General features: G+C 47.3%; 1 protein-coding gene across 5 annotated transcripts in view; it reads left to right on the top strand.

The window, feature by feature from the left end:
* The window catches only part of LOC113014752 (zinc fingers and homeoboxes protein 2-like), a 124,377-nt gene that overhangs the window by 84,726 nt on the left and 15,610 nt on the right, over positions 1-24,041 (top strand). For all 5 annotated transcript variants that reach the window (XM_026156473.1, XM_026156474.1, XM_026156476.1 and 2 more), the window contains one exon: positions 20,749-24,028. In XM_026156473.1, the coding sequence (XP_026012258.1) occupies positions 21,087-24,028 (2,942 nt within the window). In that variant the 5' untranslated portion in view covers positions 20,749-21,086. The remainder of the gene's footprint in view (positions 1-20,748; positions 24,029-24,041) is intronic.

Here is a 24,041-nt window from a genome sequence, read left to right as displayed (position 1 = left end):
ACCCAGGATCGTGACACTGTGTGTCTGTGGACTGAATACATTCTGTGCAGCGAAGTCTTTAATGTGATTTAAGGAGTCGAGCTTCCGAGCCTGGAGTTCAAAGGTGATTTCACTCATCGTGGCCCCGACCCGGCTCTTCCTGCACCGACGTCCTGGTTTACGAGCGGTTGGCGGAAGTTCCTCGTGGTGCCGTTGCTCCCGAGTGTTTCCTCCTCTTGGCAGGTGTTTGGTATGAGCAGGAGGAGCGCCTCGTGCATTAAAGTGTAATGGGGATAAAACGGAGAGGAAAAGAGCAAACGTCTGTGCGCCGTGTCACCGACCTCGTGTTTCTCAATTTGTCTTCTCATTCGCCTGCTCCTCCCCGTTTCCCCCGGCCCTCCTCCTCCTGCCCCCCCATCTTTGTCTCCTAATCGCTCCCTCCTCTCTGCAGTTCTTTCCTCCTCCTCCCATCCTTTCTTTTATCTTATTTGTGCGCTCCCAACTCCCACCTTAAAATCAAAATAGGATCCACGGAGGTGCAGCTCAGTGCACCGGTGATTATTTATTTGCCTTTCATTTTCTGTATTTAACTTTGATTTCCCCTGGTTAGTTGTTGGGGATTGAGTGGGGAGCAGAAAGAGGCTCTTCCAGGGGAGCGCTCGAGTACACGGGCATCCTTTCTTGCCTAAGAGTCCTTCAGTAAGGCACCGAATACCTACCCTGACCTCTGACCTCCCGGTGCAACATGAGGGCTTGCAGAAGGAGAATTTTCTCCGGTCTTTGGATGTTTTTGAGAGCAGGATTAGAGGCAGCAGCATATTCTGGCTACAAGCTGAACATGTTTTTAATAATAATAAGACTCCAAAGTAAAAATAATATCAGGGAGGAAGAATAGAATGAGGGAGACGGGCGGATAGAGCTTTTCCAGAAATCAATGCAATCAGAGCATCGGCAATATCCGATTGATTCATACACGAATAAACAATATTCAGAATATTTCAGCATGGAAAAATCCTAATATTACCATGGAAACAGAGCTTAGGCAGGCTGCAGAAGCCGAACAGTAAACAAGATAAGGTGTGTGCGTGCCTCGGCATCCCGGCTAATCTCAGGCACGCATCACTCTCGGGTTTCTCATAAGTGAGATAAGAGCTTGTCCAAGTTATTGCCAACCAGATAATATGTTTACATGCGGCCAATCGAATGTGAAATACCTGAATGTCGCAGGTAATAATTGGATATCGACGAGCGAGTTAATATGGGAGATGGTGACTCACCGTCTGCAACCTGTTGAGAAACAAGTTTGACAACGAGGCTCCGGGTTTTCCTCTGTTTCTGTTTTTAATGAGGTTTTTATCTGCAGCTCAGGTCGCTGCCCGTGCTGCCCGCCGCTGCCTGGCTGCAGGTCGTTTACATCCTTCTGGGCAAATACAGGTGGAGAGGTTTTCCAATCGCATCCGCAAACTCGGCTGCGAGGAAGATCGGGCTTTTTCCTGAAATATGACCTCTCCTGCTCTTTTTTCCAGCTCCGTGTTTTAATCTGAGACTCTACCAGAGGAGCTTTGTATGAGTCTTAGTCCAAAATAATCTGTAATAATCCAAAATAAGTGTGGTCCAGCAAAGAGTCTGTGTGTTTTATCCTTTCATTTGGCTCTGGTTAAAACCGTCCGGATGTCCAACCAAAAGAAAATCCTGGCGTTGGTTTTCGGAGCCTTCGGCCGTGTTGCAGTCTGCAGGCTGAGGCCAGGCAGAGTTTGGAAAACATGTCTGTGTGGAGACCAAAAAGCGGGACTTCAAGCAAACCCTGCTCAAACAAATTCACAGGACCGGCGGGTTCATCGTGAGTCGGAGCTCAGTCATGACTCGTGCTTGTCCTCGGTGCTGATCCTGGTTCAGTCCTGACTCCGTTTTAACTGGAGCGTTCACACCTTCAGTTCAGTGCCTCAGTCCTAAAACTGCTCTGGTAATATCAGACATGTTGCTAAAAACTCGAAGTCTTAGGTGACTAAATTAAAAATACAAATTATACTTTAAATAAAAGTAAAAAGAAATAAATAAATGAAATAAATCCCAAAAGTTTGATTCTGTCCTTCTGGACGTTTTCAGTGGGAGAAACGTTTCGTCATCATCAGGTGACTCCTTCAGTCTCAGCTGGTTTCCCACCAGCACCACTGACTGACAATAGGCTGGGAGGTCAGTTCCTTGATCATTAATATGCAAATTCTCGTGACCACTGATCAATAACCATGAGTCCCATTCACAGAGAGTTGGTGAACGGCTGCAATCACAGCATTGTCAGATGGTGACCCCCCCCCCTCCTCGATTCAGAGATGGTCTTTCCCTTTTCACGTAAACGGCCTCCTCGACTAAAACACCACAATGAACAGAATCGACCTTTTGGGACTTACCTGAGTATCAAGTATAAGTTTTTAGTTGTTTTTAATTTTAATGTTTAAAACAGAACAACAGCAACACTGAAAGTCACAAAGGCTCAAACTGAAATTAAATCGTTTTAGTTTCATCTTAAAAAAGCAAATTTAATCCAGAAAATAAACAAAAAAATTCAAGTGAAACTAATGAAAAATACAAAATGATAAACCCTGAAATAAATCAACATGTTGTTCCAGTTAAACAAACTCGATCAGTTTTTTCTTCTTGGTACAAAAAAATAAATAATTAAAACGTTAAAGTGATTTTTTTTTTCCTGTATCACAGAAATATTCAGTATTTTTTGTCTTTGCTGTTTAACGTGGAGGACATAAATGTTCAGAGCTCTGACCTTTGACCACGTCCTGGTTTCAGGTCAGGAAAAATAGGAACAGGAAGTCTGGATCAGCCGTGCGCTCTGCTGTAAGCTGTAAGACTTCTTAAATATGACAGACGAGTGATAACCGCTCACAGCAGCGGCTGATTAGTTGGCAAACAAGCTCTTAATGATGAGGTGAAAATTAAGCAGCAAATCTCTCTGATTAGCAAAATAATTCGGAGCTTTTTGTGACTGCGGAAAGGTCAAAAGGACGAAAAGATAACTTTTAAAATCGTGAAATATCACCTTCTCTCTAAAAATAAACTCTTTGAGGCACTGATGAGAAAATGCATCTAAAACTGTGAAACCGGTGAAACTGCAGGGAGAAGTACGACCACCTCAGCGCTCGATTCAGGCTTCTGAAGTCTTAGATGGAGGTCAGCCGTCAAGTAAAGGGCTGCACAAGTCGTCATTTTATCCCCGAAAATCTGATTCTAGCCCCGAGTTGTTGGCCTCTCACAGCTGTGTCCGATTCTTTTTATACGTTTGTGTGTGTGTTCTTAAAATCGTCCAGGATTAATCAGCGCTGTTGTCGGGCTAAATATTTGAACCAAAACATAAAAAGTTCCCGAGTTATTCACACGATTCACGTCTCGTTCCTCTTCTTCATCCGTGAGCACGGCAGCAGCGACCCGCCCGAGGTCCAGACCGCTGTAAAAGCAGCCGTAAAAGGAAATGGAGAAATGTGCAGGAATAAATCTGCTCAAAGCACTGTGACTGATAAAAGTTTATTAGAAGTGTTTTTGTGGAGTCTGGAGTCCTGAGCGGGCTCTCTCCACGCCTGGCTCCAGAAATCTGTCTTGGCAGAGCGTAAAGGCCCTCTGAGGCGGCGTCAGCGCCGTGTGACAGTAAAACCCTCCACAGAAACCAACACTAATGGAATTCTCTTCAGCGAGGTGTCCCATACTGCCCATTCAGAGGAAGAGGAGGAAGCCCCTCCATCCCCCAACCCAGCGCTAAAGAATGCAGCACACCCCCAACAGCGCCTTTATGCTCAGAAGTACCATCGCCGGACGGTTATTTTCATTTACATTTGTATTTGAGGCGAGGCGCCATGAGAGAGGTGGCAGATGAAGACTGAATTCCTCGAATAGCAGCAGAACAAGTGCACAGCGGGAAGGAAGCAGCGAGCGATATCACGGTAATCTCTGAGCGAGCGAGGCAGAGGGAAGTCCTGCGTGAAAGAGAGGCAGATGGATGGTGTTAGACGCTGATGGGAAACCACACTGACGAACACAGAGGAGCCCCTAAACGCTCAGTAATTATAAATCCTTTCCACTCCACAAAAAAAGCCACTTTGTGCCCCTGAATTAAGCCTCCTGGGGGGCAGCTGTGGTGGGGGAGGGGGGTTCCTCTCCCGTGGCCATATGTTTGTGGACATCTGAACACTGTTGGACTGGTCAGTGCGTCAGGTGGGGCTCGTGGCATTTGAGGCTGGGGGCGGCACTGGCTATCAATTAGAGGGGAAACAGTCCGGCCGTCACATACAAGCAGCCCTTGGAGATGTTCGTATGATGGAGGTCTTCACCCTCTCAGTAGGTAGAGACATCCAGCAGAGGTGGGCGCAGGGAGGGCCGGCCATCTGCCGTGACCCGCTGGAAGGTGAGGGGAAAGGGAAGAAAGAGGAGGTCCCTCAGCCCGGGTCTGATCTCGCACTGACGCTGAGCTTTATCGCAAAGTTTGAAGTCTAATCTTGAAAGTGTCGAGTCTGAACCCACAGGAGTGGAGCCTGATCGACATCACCGAACCTCCTCACACCCGCTGTAGCCATCAGTGCATGTTGGGAAATAAACTCCTTTTTTACTTACTCACAATAAACACCTTCTTTCATAGAGTTATCATGGTGTCACCACAAATGAGCCCCGTGTGTGTCCAGAAGCAACACGGAGGAGGTCCGTGTTGCAGGTCTAAAAAGGGCTGACCTCTGACCTCGTTTAACCTGCTGATGACTTTGAACCTAAACTTTGATCAGCCACTCGTGCCAAAAGTGTGTGGACAGGTGTTGCAAAGGCTGTCGATTTCTGATTCCCTGCAGAGCCCGTTAACCATTTTCAACAGAACGAATTATTATTGGTCATAATTTTAAGAAAATATCCGAGTGCAGTTTGTGCGACGGGCAGAACCTTTTCTCTTTGTTCTCCCCGCAGATTTCCCAACATGCCGCTCTCTGAAGAGGCTGGCACAGTTTTTGACATTGGCACAATTTTCAAGAAAGTACCAACCACACAAGAGACAGTTTGCAATTAAAATAAAAACTTTGCCAGTGTCATTAAAACTGAGATTTCTTTGTGCCCTTTGAAAGTTCTTCAAAGTTGTCTTCGGTATCAGGAATCAGTGTGAACATTGGGAAAAGAAAGAGCCCGGCTCGCTACCTCAAACAAGAAGCTTTAACCTTAAAGGAGAATAAATAAGAAGGCGCAGGAAGCGTTTGTGTACCTTACAGGCAGGACTCGGGGAACAGGGCGCTCCTCGCCTCTGGCTTTATATTTCTCGAGTTTGCTTGGTGCGGTTTAGAAATGTGCAGCGTGAATAATGAGGAAATTCTGTTTGTGCAATAAGACGTGGAGGTGACAGTTAACAGTCATGATTATTGGTTTCAAATGTCACGAGAACTCAATATTGTGACAGTGTGAACTCCACACCGACAGCATTTAAAACAACACATGCCAGTGTTTTACAAGTATAAATGGACCCGATTGTGCAGCCCTGTGTAGATTCACTGCTCGCTCCCATGACTGTTATATAATAAAAGGAGGTTAAACGCCTCAAGAATATTCCTATTCATCAGAACAAACCGGGGGCTGCCTATGGCTAAGCTTATCCTATTAAAGGCAGTCCAAAAATAAAATTACTTTTTTTTAAATAGAAAGCCCTTTCACTAAATCCCCATAAAGGATTTAACTTGCCAAATCAGCCATTTGGTGGAACCTTTTATCCAAAGCGCCTTACAGGAGAACGAGTGCATACGTTTGTAATGATGCCGGCCCGACTGTGTCGCATCCACACAGGGTGGCCTTATTCATGCTTTACGGTCTAACCGGTTAGATAAACAACCCGTTTGTGTCTCTGAGACGCCTCAGCGATGGGGTTCCAGCAGAAGCCATGTTGGGTTTTTGGAGCTGGAGGTGACCTCGCTTGGTTGAGAGGGTGGCGTGCTAAATTATCAGCATCTAAAAACTGTAAAAATGCAACGCACACACACTGATACCTGCTGAACAAAAAACACCAGAAAAACTCCCATCAGTGGGATGAAGGCTAGCACGCGCCGCCGGGCTGGCACACACTTGTCTGTCAAAGTGGCCACGCCCATTGACTCCAGATGATGTTATAGCAAAAAAAGTTTGTGTACAGCTCACCTGTCTGAGGTGGACAAAGGTGGTCCTGCCTCAGTGTCTGTAAGGGTTTACTGGTTAGTCTTTGGGGACGCTCATATGGATCCTGCTGCTACGGGTAGACCATGAACTGTGAGTTCAAGGGTCAGGGTTTCAGACACGTGGCCGAGTTTTAAAAGCATGAAGGTGTTATGTGTACAGTCTTTGACGGCGTTTTGGCCACTTTGGTCAGTGAGGACACGGCTGTCGCCCTGGTGGGCGTATACAGGTTAAAAAATGATGCTGTTGGCGATGCTTCCTCCATGGATCCGGCCGCCAACTCAGCAAACAGTCATCTCTCCGTCTTTTTTCTGGGACTTTAAAAGTAACAAAAGAACAAAATGAATGCTTGATTGTGCGTTTCGAAAGTCGTGACCTCCCGGGTTTATGACATCGGGATGTGGCGGCCGTGACAGCGTGACCTGTGACTTTGTGGCTCAGTGATACTTGCCCATGTTTTCTGGGTTATGGTGCGAGCCGTCGCGAAGCATAAACACTGCATCTCTCCCATCATCACACGCAGGGTGAAGGCAGCTCTGTGACACCTTAAGACTTTCCTCCTCCTTTAGCGCACTCCTTGTTTTTCCTGTCGCCGGCATCTGCGGTTAAATGAGTCGGCGGCGCTGTTGGCATGGACGGGCTGCAGTGACCTATATACGAGTGAATGTAAGTCTGTGTCGGAGTTCAGAGTCTCTCAGGCTTATAGCAGCTCATGACTGGATGGAGACGGCGCCGTGTTAGCTGAGGACACGCACACGTGAAGACACACGCCCACATATGGAGACATTCATGCACGCGTACGCTCAGAAATATGTACACGTGACGGGAGGACACGGGGGGAGAAACCAGACGTTAAATACGACACAGACACACTAGATCACAACGTATAGACGCACACACAGACACACGTGATGAGGCCAGATCTTAAAAAGGATCAACTTGAACACACACGGATGCTAATTAAACACACACAGATGTACACAGAGCGACTGTCTCATGCATGTTTTATTGACCCGGCTCGCTCCCTTTCTACACCTCCTCCGTCTCGCCTCCTCTCATCACTCGCTTCCTCTCTCTATACCTCTCCAAACCTCCCTTTTCATCTCCCGCTCTCTCGCTCCCTCTCTTCCTTTAATCTTCCTCTTCCTCTCTTGTTTTTTCCTGTTTCACCTCCTTTTGTCCTCCTCTGACCTCCCGGAGCAGAACAGATCAACCTGACAGGCCGGCCGAAGGAGAAGCGGAAGAAGAGAATTCACTTCCTCGCCCCCTTATCTCCTCATCTCCTCCCTTCTTTTCCTCCTCTTCCTCTCCATCCGCTGGCCCCTCTTGACCTCCTCTCTACACCTCCTCCTCCTCCTTGTCGCCTCCTCCTGACCTCTCCTCTCACTCCTGTTTTTCTCGCTCTCCTCCACCCTCCTGACCTCCCTCCTCTTCGCCACCCCACCCCTCCTCCACCCTTCCTCCTCTCCTCCTAATTAGCACCTGAGCGTACAGGCCTGGTTAATATTCGGCGGCGAGGCGCTGCGACGGCAGAAGGGCACCTCGCCGTCTCTCTCTCGCTCTCCCTCCCTCTCTCTCCTGCGCTGCTGTTGCTATGGTAACGCCATGGAAATGAAGCACAGCGCTCTCTATCTCTCTCCTAATTTTTTTTTTTTTTGCCCCCCTCTCCACCCCTACCTGCCTCCCCTCTTCCTCCCCCTTCACTTTGTAATGAGTCACTGCATCCATTAAATTTTAGGATGGAAGGACAGCGGGGCGCTCGCGAGGGCAAAGTGGCGTGCTCCGAGGCAGAAAACTCAAATTTGAGGCGTTAAAAAAACTTTTTTATTTTTCCTCAAAATAAAAGAAAAAAGTGTGTGTGTGTGTGTGTGTGTGTGTGTGTGTGTGTGTAAAACGTATAGTCATTGTGAGCTTTAATTATTTATCGGAGGCTCAGATGGATGTTTGCGATGAGTCGCTGCAACCAAGGACGGAGTTATTTTGTTGTTGATTTATTTATTTATTTAGCTCCTGACAGAGTTCACTGAACTGTGTGTGTGTGTGTGTGTGTGTGTGTGTGTGTGTGTGTGTGTGTGTGTGTGTGTGTGTGTTTGCTGGGGGTTTCGGGGGGTGTTTGGACCGAGGCCTTGGCCTTGATGAAGTTCTTTAAAGCTGCTAATTGTATTTCATTTATATTTCATGGTCGCGGGGGGGCCGACAGTTTGCTGTGGGAGAATTGATAGAATGTCAGGTGTGTGTGTGTGTGTGTGTGTGTGTGTGTGTGTGTGTGTGTGTGTGTGTGTGTGTGTGCTGCATTACTAAACCATGGCCGTGTGAAGCCGGTGGGTATTTGTGTGACTTTGTGTGTGTGTGCGTGTCCAGTCTGACAGCTGGAGGTCACGAGGATTTCGTATGTGTGTGTGAATCAGCATATTTGTGTGGCTCTTCATAGATATTCATGGTGTGTGTGTGTGTGTGTGTGTGTGTGTGTACACTATCTGCCATTTCACCAAAAACAACGCTCATTAAAACTCAAGTTTTCCGACGTTTCCCTTCAGCCGAGCGGTGTCGCGCTTGTCGCTGATCTTGACCTCTGACCTCTGTAAACTCTGTTTCAGTGTGTGTGTGTGTGTGTGTGTGTGTGTGGCAGGAATACAGGCGTGTGTTTTCCTGTATAATATTGTCAGCGTGGAGCGATAAGTCGGGCGTCTGCCTTTATTTATTTAAATGTCAGGCAGTCGCAGCTGAAATGAAGCTAATGTGAGAGTGGAATTAAAACCTCATCCAGGCTTCGTGAAGCCGCCGAGGCAACAGATTTATAATGTCAGATTTACTGGTGTTTATATTTATATTAGAGGCGTCCAATCCCCAGGGGCGCTGTGCGGGTCGATCCGGGTGATCCTTCCTTTGCGGCTCTGCGGCTAACGGGGAAAATGACGCTTAATTAATGGCAACAGCCTCTAAATTTCTCACCACAGAACCGATTGTCTTCCTCTGCTTCTCCCGCTCGTTCAGTAGCTGCCGATCGTCGCCTCCACCTTCTTTTCTTTGCTTTTTAAGACGAGCACAGAGCAGCACATCAGCCGTCCCTAATTAGCAGTGATTCCGTAAGTTCGGCCGATGCAGCGCGAGGAAGCCCGGCTGTGGTCGGGGGGAGAAGCGTCACTCGCACACGAGCCTCTGTGGTGTCAACAGCTCCTGACAGCAGCTTTTCCTGCTCGCATTAATAATGCAACACTTTCATAAGGTCCATCAGCATTTGGGGGCTAGGCTGTAACTCCACATGCTGAATCAATAAGTTATTTTCAGAAGTCTCGTTTTGAATGAGGTGAAAGGTCAACAGAGAGTCGAGTGTTTTACAAACAAGTACTCTTAGATGAAGGAGTAGTACATCAAAGTATACTTCAAGTACCAACAGTAAAAGTACTCATCATACAGAAGTCTGTGTTTCGTAGTTTTTTGGTCATAATTATTGATTTATCAGTGTAGACGCTGACAATAATTCTGTTGATACAGATGATTGTTATTCATACAGGACCTGCTGTTAGATTTATATATGCAAGCCTGAGTAATAGTTTTATAATCTGCAGTGTGGAGCGAGTTTATTCCAGTTACCTCAAAATAAAAACCTGGAGAATGACCAACCCTGGAACTACGTATGAAACTACAATAACTCAGACATGCAGGACAAGGTGCAATATTTCTGTGTGTGTGTGTGTGTGTGTGTGTGTGTGTGTGTGTGTGTGTGTGTGTGTGTGTGTGTGTGTGTGTGTGTGTGTGTGTGTGTGTGTGTGTGTGTGTGCTCCTGCACTTAAATCATATTTAATGGAAATTTGAGTGAAAAAATAACTTTTTTGTAACGAACTCCAGCTAACAGCAGGTTTCCAACAGACTGACGTCAAACAGGATCCACAGATTTGGTTTCATTGAGCTGGAATCAGATTTTTGTTCAGATCGGCTGTATCAGCGAGCCGTGGGAGCTCACGCACTGTAGGCGTGAGCTCAGCGGCGTGAGCTGCGTGCACAGACGCACGGCCTCAGGTCCGCACATCTACGGTCGGCCTGTTCGGTTTCTGCTGGTTTTTCTGTCTGCGTGTAGAAACAGCTGCGAGTTCAAGCTGAACGTCACATCTGGATGGGTCAGGGTAAAATCAGCTGCGATGGCGTGCGGAGGCAGAAGCACTAAAGAAACTTCTGGACCTGCCTATCTGGAAAATAAATTCCACTAGAACCAAATTGATTTGGTTTCTATCCAGATGAATCATAATAGAAATAGACAGACGTTAATTAACCTCTTTATTGTTTTTCATGCGCCACGGGGATAATTACCTCGCCGTGGCAGAGGGAAAAAAGCCTGGTAGACCGAATGTGATGGATGATGTCAAACCTTCCAGTAGAAATAACAACTTAAATATTGAAGCACAAACGAGCCGTGATTGGAAACGTTTATGACGACAGTTCCACGTTTTTACAGAAAGAAGTTTCTAAATATTTTTCTGGGTCTAACGAGCCGATTCTTCTTCTGGTTCTTCTTTTGTTCCTTTAAATAAATTCATTTATTCTTCAGTGATTGTTTTAGATTTGTTGACAGTCCCCCACGCTGCTCCTTATGCTTCCCAGAATTCCCACCGGGAATCAGAAATGAAAGTAAAACTCGTGGATTGCGTCTCTGTTGTATTAAATTACCGCGGAGGCCCCGCTGACGTCAGGTCAGGCAGAGAGTTGGCAGCTGAAGAGACGTTAGATCAGTGACGGAGGGATGAATAGATGGATCGATGTCATTCGTGTTGAGCTCTCGAGGTCGACCTTGAGACGCTCAACGATACGAGAGTTTGGCCGGCTCCACGCACATCGCGGTCACGTGACCGAGAGCGCCATTCCAATCGCCCAGCCAATCACCCGAAACCCAAACTGCACTCAAGGTTCTCTGCCAATGAAAAGACAGCTCTGTTCTCATCAGTGCATCAAATTGCCTCATAAGATCCATCGGTCATTAAGTCTCCGCTTCCATTTAACGCTTCCAAGTTGTCTAATGCTTAACGGGCCTTTTGGCCTTGGGCCGTGCTTCTAAGCGTGGACCTTTCTTTTCAAAATAAAATGCGCTTGCACTCAGTGCTGCTTTTCTGCTCCTTTTGAGTCTGAGGCTCGAATCAGAGCTGCCATTTTCACTTAATTTTACTTTATTCAGTTTTATGAGGTCATGCGATTGGTCCGTTTGTACCTTTTAACCTTTTAACAAGCTGGACAAACGTTAAATGGATAAAAGTTCATATACATCTGCAGACTAAGTTTAAAAAAGAATTGATTCCAGATCCGGAGCTGTGCGTGGGCGTGGCTCTTCTGAATAATCAAAGGCATGCATATTGATGTAAGGACAGAGGTTTATCAACTTGTCAGCACTTTGAGTCGAGCAGCTGATGTTCTGAACTTTCAGCTTATTGTTGGGGAAACGACATTAAAGCACAGACATGTACTCTGTGCGCTCGTGAAACTAACCTTTATAAATAACGCACTTTGACCTTTGGCCTGAAAGTAACAAAGCAAAAATAAACGCTCATTTGAGAAGAATAACGGGAGAGGCGCTGCGAGCTCGGCGGGTTGACTCCGGCGCCGCTCTGGCCCACTTTGAGCCGGGGATTGTTGGTTTTATCACCAACTCCTAACTAAGCCTTTCTGTACGTTACACAATACAAAGCAAACCAGAGTGCCCCGCAGTGAACTGGGTTTGGATCGAGGACACTGGTTAATAGGCTTGATGTGACGAAACCTGTGGGCTAACAGTGTTTCAGCAGCTTTACACGTTTTCATGGTCTGAAAACACAAAATTAGTAAATTTGAATTCTGAGCTTTACAGTTCAGGATTTAACAAAGTGACCTGTTCATGTTCGCTTCCAGCACTGGACGCTTGATGGGTGAGTCACAGGAGTTGTCTTTGTATTTTAGAGGTAGAACGTCCGCGGCATACGTTTTTACCCGTAACGTTGCACCGCACGCCCGCATTTACACGAAGTGGATTTCAAATGAAGCAAATAAGGATGTGCTGTCTCTCCAAACGCCACAGTACCAGAATGCATTGCATGCTGACAGATCCTGTGCAAACAGGCCATTACAGTTGAGCTTTACCGCCATCCCGCCGCCCGCCCGTCCGTTGTCAGTATGGCGGTACCTGTGTTTGATTTTGTTAGTGTCACCCAGACGTACTCGCAGCCCTGTTAGGACAGATTATCCTTCGGGCGGGAGTGCTGTTTTCCGTCTGTAATTTCATCATGTCAGTAATTCCTGCAGACTGCAGTAGCGGTGAAACATCTTTTATTGCCTCTCCTGTAAAGGGGCCAGCTAAAATAACCTGAGGTAAAACTAGTCGTGACGTCCTTTCAGTATGTTTCGCAGAACTCTTATATAACACGAGTGAGATTTGGATCTCTATAAGCTTAAGAGAAAGCTGCTGGAAATAGCCTGGCAGCTCTCAGAAGAGCTGGGTCATACTACCAGCTGTGTTAATGATGCATTAGCACCACGAGGTGCCCACACAAAGCCATCCTTTGATCAATCATTTAGCGTCCACACACTTATGTTAAAACACACACACACAGAGCTGGCGGTTTTTGTGCTGCATGATGACTGTGTGCCTGAGGGAGGAGGGTCACGGGGACTCTGAAACCAGGACGCTTTTAGTTTCTGAGCGCCGCCGCCGCCTTTAAAGCTCCAAACTTTCAGTCCCCGGTGGTTCTTTCAGCCGCCTCATTTGCATGTTCCTCGCCTGCCTGTTAGTCACCGTACCTGGGAACACAGCGAGCGCGCCGGCAGCAGCGTCTTCCCAAAGGGACCATTAGCATGTCAGGTGTTTCAGATCTGTTAGGCATGTCCTGATCAGTCGGCATCAGTGCTAATAGTGGCCTAATTAAGCTGATTGCTCTGACCACTGTGCAACCAGCTCTTACATTACCCATGTGCTGTAGTCATTCTTATTGGTAGCTTTTATCTATGAACATAACTCGTTATTTTTATTTATCCGTTATCAATGTTTGAACCTTTTATTGTTTTATGTAAAGCACTTTGGTATGCCCAAGGCTTTTAAATGTGCTCTATAAATAAAGATTGTTGTTGTTGTTGTTGTTACATTACACATCAGAGCTGTCCTTTTCCTCATTCTAACAATCGCACTTAACCAACAACTGGAAGTGTTGTGCTTGTCCTACCGCCGCCCCGCTGACCTGCACATGGTCGCATTAATCAACAATCAGAGGGAGAAACCTACGCGCAGGATCAAACGTAGAAACCGGTATCAGACAACTTCAGGCCTGCAGTCACAGCAGGACATGAGGTGTTTCCTCTGATTCGTTTCCACCTCCTGATGATGGTTTTATCCCATCAACAGCTTTCCAAACAAAATAAAACCAGTAAAGAGAATCTAACAGTAACTTTACAGCATAAAACCCTGAAAACTCTCAAAGGGTCAAAAAGAAAATGACTCATAGATTCTTATTGCAAATAAAACAGAAGCATCGTGACCTGATTCGGCCTGTAACCGTTCATGTTAGTGTGAGGGTCACATCTGTGAGGGCCTCAGTAATGCTGAACGATAGACGCAGTTTGCAGGAAACATGAACGTTGTGCTTTTCTGCACGTGCTCCAGCTGTGGGAGCTGTGGAACAGGAAGTATGACCGCACAGACTGTACTCTGTGTTATTTACATTTCCCACTTTGCTTCGTTTTGAAGCACACGAGTCACACTTTGATGTTTTGGAGACCATCCATCCACCCCGGCCTCCTCGTTCATCAATCACACTGCATCATGATTACTGTAGCAGATTATAGTTTTTAATGTACTGCAGCAGGTTGCACCTCCTGAACTTTTGGGTGTTTTTATGCTGTCATCTCATTAGAAATGAGCCTTTTTGTTTCTGGAGGTCGTTTTGAAAAGTTTTATATATTTTTGTCTAAAAACTCAGAGATTTTATCAACTAAACTGAAAATATTAGAGGTTGATCTTTGGTTTGTGAAGTGGAGCTGTACTTGGAGACGTCTCTGTGCCTCATCCTCATGTCGGCTCACGTGTTAAAAACGGCTTCAGAGCTGCTTTGGGGGAAGAAAAAGTCATCTGAGCGAGTCCCCGAAGTCTGTTTTGGTCTCATTATGAATTACAAGCTGCCAGGCCAGCCCTACAGTAGTTTAGATCCCCGCTGATGACAAGACGCCTGCCGGTTCAGTTTGTTTGCAGCTGAGCTTCCTCTGTGCCAAAATGTACATCGCCTCCCTCCCCACGAGCCCTCGCCCCCTCCAGTTTGCCCTTGTTCCAGTAAAACGTCTTTAACCCCTCCTATTAGCACACTGGGCTCCTTCCAATCTGCCTTTCGTCCTCCTAATTTGTCATTTCATTTCCCAAGATATCTCCTCATTATCTTCTCTTTCCTCGCCGACTTGTTTTATGGCTTCCTCGACACCCTTTTCTCTCCAGCACGCCCTTCGCCGCCTCGACGTGCGAGCTGCGATGCAGTCAGTTAGATGGATGGATACAGTTTGCAGTTAGACTGACGGTTTGCCCTTGGCGGAGGTGAAAATCAGATCTTTTTTCCCCCGAACCCTGCTTCACCCCACCGATCGAGTTACTTGGTGTCACTTTCAGAGGAGAGTTCTGTGTCGTGGTGTTTAAACGCAGGGAATCCTGGGAGACTTTGTTGCCTCCGTCTAAAATTGATACTCTAATGTGCACCAATTAAAGGAGGGAACAAAGGTTTGCTTGTTTTTGATTGAGGAAAAACTCACCTGCCTCTCAAAAGGACAATTTGCCGCTTCCTGCAATTTGCAAATCACTGTTGTCACTGCTGCAGTTTTATTATTTCCTCAATAATTACGAAGCACTGCCGTGCTCCAAACAATCCCCTGCACACAAATACTGTACGAGTAATTACAAGCATGCACGGAGGCGAGCTCAGCCCAATAAAATGGGACGCAGCCAAGCGGCATATGACTCCCCTCGTCAGAAGTTGGCCCGGAGTCCTCGAGGCCGACCCAGTGATGCAGCAAAACATGACACTGCTGAGCTCTGTTTTTTTTACTTTTCTTTTTTCTTTTTTGCGAGCTGGCAGCCGCAGCGCTCTTCCTCGTCGACGGGAAGCGAGGCTGCCATCGCTGCTCGGATGAAAAGCTCGGGCCTGCAGCTCCGTCTGCCTCTACGCTTCTTACTTTCCCTCGTCCAATCTGTTTTCTCCAGCTCTGTTTTCCCTCTCTGTCGCCCCTTTTCTCTCCTTCCATCCGTCTCATTTCTCTCTCCTCCCACACTCTCGTGTCCTTTCTCTCAACCTCTTTACTGCTAAGCACTCGCGCTTTCTTCCCTTCTTTTGTTTTTTTGGCTCCTACACACTCGTCTTCCTATACATGCACTCCCTGCTCTGTTCTCTCCAACTCCTCCCACACTCTTCTTTTTGTTTTATCTCCTTTACCGTCTCCCTCCCTCTTTTCCCACTTCACCTCTGGCAGCAGCTGGGTCTCTGGCCAAGTATTTTAAGCAAACGCACAAGGAGAGAGGATCTGAAAGGAGATTGAAGTATTTGCTAGAATTTGGCCCGTATTAGGGCTGCGTATTGATTGCTTTATTGGGTTATTAGTGCACCGTTTCCTGGAGTGCCTTTTAAGAGCAGCTTAACTCCCATTTTAGCGTAAACGCGCACCTGGGCATCTCTAAAAGCTGTGATCAGCTGCTTGCTCTCACAGGTTAGGGCGGACCGATGCTGCAGCGGGTTATCCTCCGTGTCTGGAAATGTGGGTGTGGCTCAGATTGGAGCGTTGCAGTTTGTGTGGGTGTAAAGAGCAACAGAGCGTTTCTGCAGCCTCTCTTTGAAGGTTACTGGATGTATTTCTGCGTTAAACTATAAAATCCTAATTTAATGGACACAAAGTGTTTAATCAAGCCTCATTAAATAACATGTAAGTGCAACTCGCCTTTAAAGCAGGGGTGAGCTGGCTGGGTCAGTAAAACGATGCACGATGCAAATATTCCAAATTTTTTCCCGTTGAGCGTAAATAAATGTGTCTCCTGAAGCGGAGCCAAGATTTTATAAAAGCTGGAAGCAGGTGAAAAACAACCGCTGCCATGCTCGGTTTAAAATTAGCCAGACGACAGGTTGTTGGATTATTTTTCTCATTTAATGAGCATTTCATTAGCAAACAGATGACAAACGGCACGAGATGTCTGTAGAAAAACGTTTCTCCAGCCTCATTAAACTCACGTTACAGTTTGGGATCCTGTGAAACGCTCAGATACGTCCGCGAGGCCTGAACCGGACACTTCAGCGTGTTCGACCCCCTGTTTTAGAGTCTCTCCCGTGCCCCACGCCAGACTTTTGTATGGTTATGTTTTTACATCCTTCACTGCATCTTCCCTTCAGATGCAGGGTCGGTGGTTCAGTCATCATTGGTGCCGCACGGCGTGAAGGTCCTGGGTTTGAGTCCCGGCTGAGGCTCTCTCCTCGTGCCTGTGTGGGTTTCTTTTCACAGAGGAAACACTGTGGATGTGTGGGCGGAGATGGCTGGTAGAGAAGCGTCGCGGCGAAGCAGGAAGTAAACGGTGATGTGGCGTTCGGCTCGTTTCCAGCTCCGTGTTTTCAGTCTCAGACTGAGCCACGTCTCTTACGCTGGGACCTGGTACAGCGCTTTGGTCCATTAAGCTAATATTCTTCTGATTGGTCGCCCCTCTTAAACGGTGGGTGGGGCTTCTGTGGCTGAGATGACCATAGTAGAAGTCCTCACACAGACTTCACTGATAATTGAGCACCAACACAGATTTAAATTGGGAGAAGCAGAACGGGCCTGCCCTTTACTCCTATCAGTCATTTTTAAATCATTTCCAAGTGAAACTTTTTAAACTCGTGAACTCTGCGGTACTCGGGCGCTACAGGCTACAGGTCCTCACAGGCCCCTCTGGTTACCCAGTAACCGAGACCTGACCCAGGGACTTGAGTTGGGCTGGGTCCAAAACCATATTCAGTCTAATCAGGTTGCGCGGGGTCGGGTCATGCTGTGCTGCAGCAGGTTTTAGAGGCAGACGGAGGGAGGAGGTGGACTCTGGATTGCATCTATTCGCCCCGCGGTGCGTTCGGTTCTTTCCAACGAGGTTTGGGACTGAAATTTTGAACTCCTCGAGGCGAGCGCGTCTGACACGTTTGGGTTCGAGTCGTTTTTTTATGAATTGATTGTCGGTGTTTTTATGCTCGTTGTTTGAGGAAACGCCATTAGCCGAAGCGTGCAATAAGCAGCAATGTAAATGCATGAGATTTATAATAACATAGGATTAGTTCAGTCTCATTGCACAGTGCAACAATTCAGACGGGCTCTGGATACTCTGCAGCTATAAAATGTGTCTCCCGTGCAGGCGATGAGAAGCTGATCAAGGCTGCGAGAGCATGAAATATGTCCAGCATTAAGTGACACATGGGACAAATAACAGCTTGCCCAATACTAATTAAGTGTTGAAGTACCCATTTTTTTCCCTGGCAAATGTGTTTTTCCCCCAACTGATTGGGGCACCTTTTCAAAGCTTCAACTTTCCTGATAGAAAGTGCACCAAAACCTCATTTTATTATCCGTTAAAATTTTACTGTCAAATGGAAATGTTTTCGTCGTCCTCTCATCTCTCTCGTTCTCTTCATCTGCTTTCGATTGTGCCTCTTACTCTCTGTTCCTCTGCTCTCTGCTTATCTTTCCCCGTCTCCCTTTTTCTTCCTCCTGAAACACTCTGTTGTCCCTTTCCTCTCCTCCTCCTCCTCCTCCTTTATGTTTATCTGCCTTCTTTTCTCGCTCTTCTTCTCCTCCATTCTTTCGCCGTCGTCTCTCTCTTTCTGTCTGCCAGGCCATGGCCTAGTTAAAACGTCTTCTGCTTTGTGCCTGTTCTCTTTCATTAGCTTGGAAGTTTTCAGACTCTCCCTTCTTTCTTTTTCCCCTTATCTCTGCGCGCCTTCGCCACTCTCTCTCCTCTCTCTCCTCCCATTTACCTGCTTTTTTCCTTTTGTCCTCCTTTTATTATTGCACTCTTCTGTATTTATTCACACCTATCTTCCTCTCTCTCCCCGTCTGTTTTTACCTCACTTTCTCCGTTCCATTGTGTGGATGATAGCTGTCAGGAGATCTCATCACTGAGTCTCTCTTATTACATGATTACAGGGTAATTATCCTGTGAAGTTGTCTTTGCCCGAATCTATGAAAGGCGCTTAATGTCTTTTTAATGGGGTTTGGAGTTTGGAGACTTTTTTTTGTCTTTTGTAGTTGCCGTGGACGTCTTCAATTTATCGCATTTACATGTGATTGGCCTGGAACGGCGTGTCCTGATTAAGTGGCACTCTGATTCATCATAATTTTCGAGCGTGGCGTCTCGAGTTGTCAGCCGGACTTCCTTTATTTTTAACTTCTGGCCTTCTGGTGTTGTCAGCAAACGCTGTCGCCTGCCAGGGCCTGATTAGACCGGACCCGACGGAGCCAGTGCGATGCTAAGATGAGCGCCAACAGGCCTGACAGACCTGGCTCGGACATTACAGGAAAGGAGACGCAAAATATCACGTCGCTAATTAAGCTTGGAACCTCCCATCTTTGGATGGGGAGTTACAAAATGATCAGATCTGCTCCAGAGGGTTTCGCCATGACTTGTGGGCAGTAAAAATGGCTGACTTTGTTTCCCTAACATGGTTATAGGTACTCTTCATACGGGAATGCTTGAAATTATTAGCCTTGCAGAGCCTGCGAGAAGCATCTAGAGGTCAGTAGAGTAGTAATTACACTCTCTAGTAACCATAGGAGCAAGTAATAAGTCCCTGTTTGAATTACAGATGTATGGGAAAAATCAACATCTAGGCCTGATAGTGCCATAAACCTGCGTTCTTTCTTTTGGCCCGCAGGGGGCGACTCCTCTAGCCTGTGGCCCTCGGCTCACTTGATCTGTGGCCTCAGTAACACTTTCCTGATGAGTTTGTGGTCTCCGGCGCTAGTTTCATGTCTCTCTGAACAAACATTAACCTCGTAAAGTTTTTGTCCCATTCCAGTAAAAACTTAACGGGCCTACCGTCTGACTGTCAGGTGTGTGGCCACGGCAAACATTAAGACCGGACTTTAATAACCGATAGGTGACTACATCCATGCATGTTAGAGAAAACACTAGCATGGACCGTTCCAAGTTCTCCATGTGCAAAAAAGCAAAATAAAAGTTTTCCCGTCCTTCCCATGGCTGGACTTAATTTTCTTTGTGTAAGCTTTCATCAGTCTGCATGCTTTGGGACTTTGTGGTGGTAGTTTTTAAGTTTAGCCCTGGCAGATTCACAGTGACAGCTTTCCCAGCTCTCCGGATAACTATTGATGAAAACTTGACTTTAGAAAAGGGTCAGGCCTTTAGTGTCCAGTCTATGGACTACACAGTTCTAGATAGAGTCTGTTTACGGTCGACAAATCCAGAAACCTGTTGTGTGTTTAAACCACCCGTCATCAGCATAAACAGCTGTTTGACGCTGGTAGGCAGCGTCTCTGGTTTGCAGTGCTGACTTTGTGGGTTTAGCTCGGTCTGGCTGCAACAATTATATAGTTAATATAAGATGATTCAACCAACGAGCAAGTGTGTCCTACAACTCGTTTTTTTTCCTCATGCAATCATAAAACTTTGGTTCAGAGGACATTTTTCACTGTGCACTCGGTCAGTTTCAAACTTTAGTCGAGGTGTCCGTATTTTAGCCACTGGGGATCTGGACAGCAGGCGGTAACGCTGATGTTTGAGCCGTTTCCAGTTCATGGCAGGTCTGTTCGGACCAACCAGAGCAGCTTTCACCCTCTCAGCTCAGGGTGAAAGTTTGGATAGTTTTTCAGACCTTGGCACGGTAGCTGCACTTCCTGAGAAGAAACAGTGGATTGAACGGATGATCTTGGAACATGCAGTCCTTTAGAAACGACTCCAAGATATCCCTGACTTATCTAAGCTCCCCAGATTTTCACATGTCGCCGTGCATCAGTCAGTCGAACGATTTCCCTTTATGTGTTGGCACAGAGACTCGACCGTGGCTGGTTAGGACATCTAAGTGGGTGTATAAATGTTCTTGACCTCGTATATATTATTTTCACCCTGTGTTTATTTCAGGAAATCTATAATAAATTAAAACTTGTTCACTAAATTATTGAGTTTGTTTCTTTTTCTCATAATCTTAGAGGTTGTGAAATAATTCAGCTCCAGAAAAAGTTCTCAGAAATTGTGAAATATGAAAGCATTACTAAAACATTCATGTCCAAGATGATAAACTTTTGATTAAAACTGTATCCCTATAAGTGATTCTCTCCACTCTTTTTTCCTGTTCCTGTGCTGATTTCACCTCAAACAAAGGATGTTTCATCAAAAAGGCTTGTTTACCAAAGTGCAGATTATCTAGTTTTCCCCTCTTTCTTTCATTGCCCATCATGCACTTTCCCTGTTGTTTATCCTGTTTGGAGTGAACATCAGACACAAACATTATTATAGTGACGTCTTTCTCTCTCCGACATGTTTTTCTCAGATTTTTAGCCCTTTCTAAGTGGCTTCCTCACAGCTCACTGAACACAAACAGTATTAATGTGTCGTTTTCTCTCTTTGTCTTCGTCCCCGTGCAGCTTGAACGCCGCTGCTGTCTGTGATGCCCTCCCATGACGCCGAGGTCGGTAGCTGACACTGCCAGTGAGCGGGAGACGCCACTGCACAACCGGTCCTGGGCCAGCGCCGTCAGCCGGTTCTCGCCCTCCCTCTCACACACTGGAGACTCCACATCCAACCGCCTACCACTTTCCACAACCACCTGCTCCGTTCCGCCCCAGTAAAGACCCCCCAACGCAGACACGCTGACGTCCTCGACCAGCACCAGCAGCAGCAGCAGCAGCCAAAAACAATATCGTCAACACAATCAGCAACACCAGCACCACCATCATCACCAGCAGCAGCAGCAGCCGCAATCATGTCCAGTCGTAGAAAGTCCTCCACCCCCTGCATGGTCCGGGTCATCAGCAACCTGCCTGATGAACAAGATGACCCGGAGGAGGTGATGGACATGGAAATATTGGCAAGCAAAGATGTGAGAGAAAATGAACCACCTGAATCTGCGAAAAAGAGTCAAAACCTCATGAAGGATAATGGAGATAATCCAGACCGGAAGGCATTTCCAAAACACTTAGACAAAGAGCAGCAGTCTGGATGTGAAGATCACCCCCCTGTCATCGAAGATGTAGAAGCCAGAGGGGGGAAGGACAAAGAAGCGCCAGAATCAGACCCGGTGTCCCAGAAGAAGCAGGGAAGAGGTTACGAGTGCAAATACTGCCCGTTTTCGACGCAGAACCTGAATGACTTCAAAGAACACGTGGACTCGAGCCATCCTAACGTCATTCTAAATCCACTGTACCTCTGTGCTGTCTGCAACTTCAACACCAAGAAGTTTGACTCGCTCACAGAGCACAACGAGAGCCGGCACCCAGGTGAGACGAACTTCAAGTTCAAGAGGATAAAAATGAACAATCAGACTATCTTAGAGCAGACAATCGAAGGCAAGGACAATTCAGCTGAATGCGACGTGACAAATGAAAAAGGTGAAAGCCACAGTAGCTCTGTGTTTCCACCTTGCATATCTACCACAGTGAAATCTCCGGGTAGTGTGCACACGCTCTTTGGAGGGAGCGAACTGAAAAGCCAGCTGGACGGTTTGATCCAGAAGGACCAAATCACAGCAGTGAACATCAACGGAACAGTCATCATCCCTGAACCCACCATCGTCCAAGGGCTCTCCCATGTCACCCCAATGCTCCAGCGTCCACCCAACTTTAACTCTGTACCAAAAATAGCCGTTCCCTTGAACACCACCAAATATAACCCTTCTTTAGACAACAACCTGACGCTGATCGCCTCCTTTAATAAATTCCCATACCCAACGCATGCTGAGCTGTCATGGCTTACAGCTGCCTCCAAGCACCCGGAGGAACAGATCAAAGTCTGGTTCACTACCCAGCGGCTGAAGCAAGGTATCACTTGGTCCCCAGAAGAGGTGGAGGAAGCCAGGAAGAAAATGTTTAATGGCTCCATCCCTCCTGCTCATCACACGTTCACCGTCTTGCCTACAAGCCCCATCTCTCGGCCGTCTGCCAAAGCCTCACAGCAGCCCATCGTCCACACGACAGTCGAGCATCTCGGTCACGTCCGGACGACTGCGCCCAATGGGCTAACTGTAGTCACCACAAACTCCCCGGCAGGCTCTAGCCACTCCCTTAAGCGACCCCTGCCGACACAGCTGTCAACAGTGTTTGAGTCCAAGCGACCCATCATGGCAGTGGCGCCCCACTCTGGTGACCCTAAAGACAAGGTCCTAATGGCTCCTCCCCCACCACCTCCTCCCCCAAAAGGCCGCCTCCCAATGGCTCCACCTCTTGTTCCCGTGGAGATGAAAAGACCTGTAGCAGTTCCTCTGGTTACCACAGAGATGAAGAGGTCATCCGCTGCTGTGCCTTTAATGCCACCGCCTCCATCGTTGTCATCATCATCTTTGTCTTCCAAAGGGAAGATTCTCTCGGCGTCAGGAAATCCCAAAACAAAGCCGGTGGTGTCTCTGCCCTCCATAGTCTTTCCAGAGTCGTTAACAAGGCCAATGATTGCCCCCCCACCGATCTCTGTCTCTCCGTTCAGAAACAGTTTACTTATTCCCCGTACCGTGCCCGTCCCTTCCAAAGAAAAACACCCCAGTTCTCACAATTTGCCAGCTTCTGATTTAAATTTGCCGAACTCCCCTCCGCTCATTACTTCACAGGTAAGGAGGCCGACAATTATCCAGTCCATCCGTGCTCCGGCTAAAGCTCCATCCCAGATTTCAGCGTTCTCCTTGGATGGCAAGAAATTAAAAGAGCAGCAAGGAGTGGAGCTGAAAGCCAGCTACCCCAGAGGAGACAAGGTAGTCAGTCCTCTGCCAGAGGCCAATGGAACGTCTCGAATGGACGGGAAATGGCCCTTTGATCAGACCTCTCCTGGTCACAATAATGGAATCTTACATTTGGACGGTGGGGACATCCCAGCAGTACCAAAACCAGATTTTCAACATAAGTCCTCGGTGCTGACCCAGTTCCCCTTGCTGGAGAGGATGAAAGGAAAAACGGCAAAACAACTGAAGATCTTGGAGGAGAACTTCTTGCGGAACAGCTTTCCTACACACAGCGACGTGGATAATCTGTCGGCCATAACCCGCCTGTCTCATCAGGAAATCGACAGCTGGTTTGCAGAGCGCCGCGCGCTTCGTGACAACCTGGAGCAAGCCCTTCTGAACTCCATGGGCACTAAAAGGATGGGCGGCAATGGCATTGGTGCCATCACTGAGAAACAGCTACATCAGCACCAAGCACTGCAACTGAATGGGATTCACAAACCAAGCACCGGTGTAGGCCTCCTTAAAAGCCCTCCACCAACTTCACACCCCCTGTCCATGATTGCTCCTGGCACCATTGCACCTTCCGTCCCCAATCTGAATTCCTGCTCAGTGCCTCCAGACGGCCGATCCCTGGCGCTCCTCAAGGACGATTTTGCTCAAACGCGGTGGCCTTCCCCTGAGGAGTTCAGCCAGCTGGAGGGTCGGACAGGACTGGCTCGCGGAGAACTGGCCCGCTGGTTCACCGATAGTCGGCTGCAGAGCGGCAGCATGGACTTGGCAGAACTTTTTCACAACAATGGCGTGAATGGAGGACAGGGGCTGCCTATGTGTTCCCCTGAAAACATTCCACCCAGCATCATCCAGCGCTGTCAGGAAGGAGCCGTAACAAACAACAACAGTAAGGTGCTGGAGGTTGAGATGGGCTGGCTGATGGACCAGCGCACCAACAGCCTCAACAATCAACAGCACGATGAGCTCCAAGACCAGTTTGCTGGCAGGTACTTAATTCAC

The sequence above is a fragment of the Astatotilapia calliptera genome, chromosome 22 (assembly GCF_900246225.1).
Source record: "Astatotilapia calliptera chromosome 22, fAstCal1.2, whole genome shotgun sequence".
NCBI lineage: Eukaryota > Metazoa > Chordata > Actinopteri > Cichliformes > Cichlidae > Astatotilapia > Astatotilapia calliptera.
This window is presented reverse-complemented; position numbering and strand designations above follow the sequence as displayed.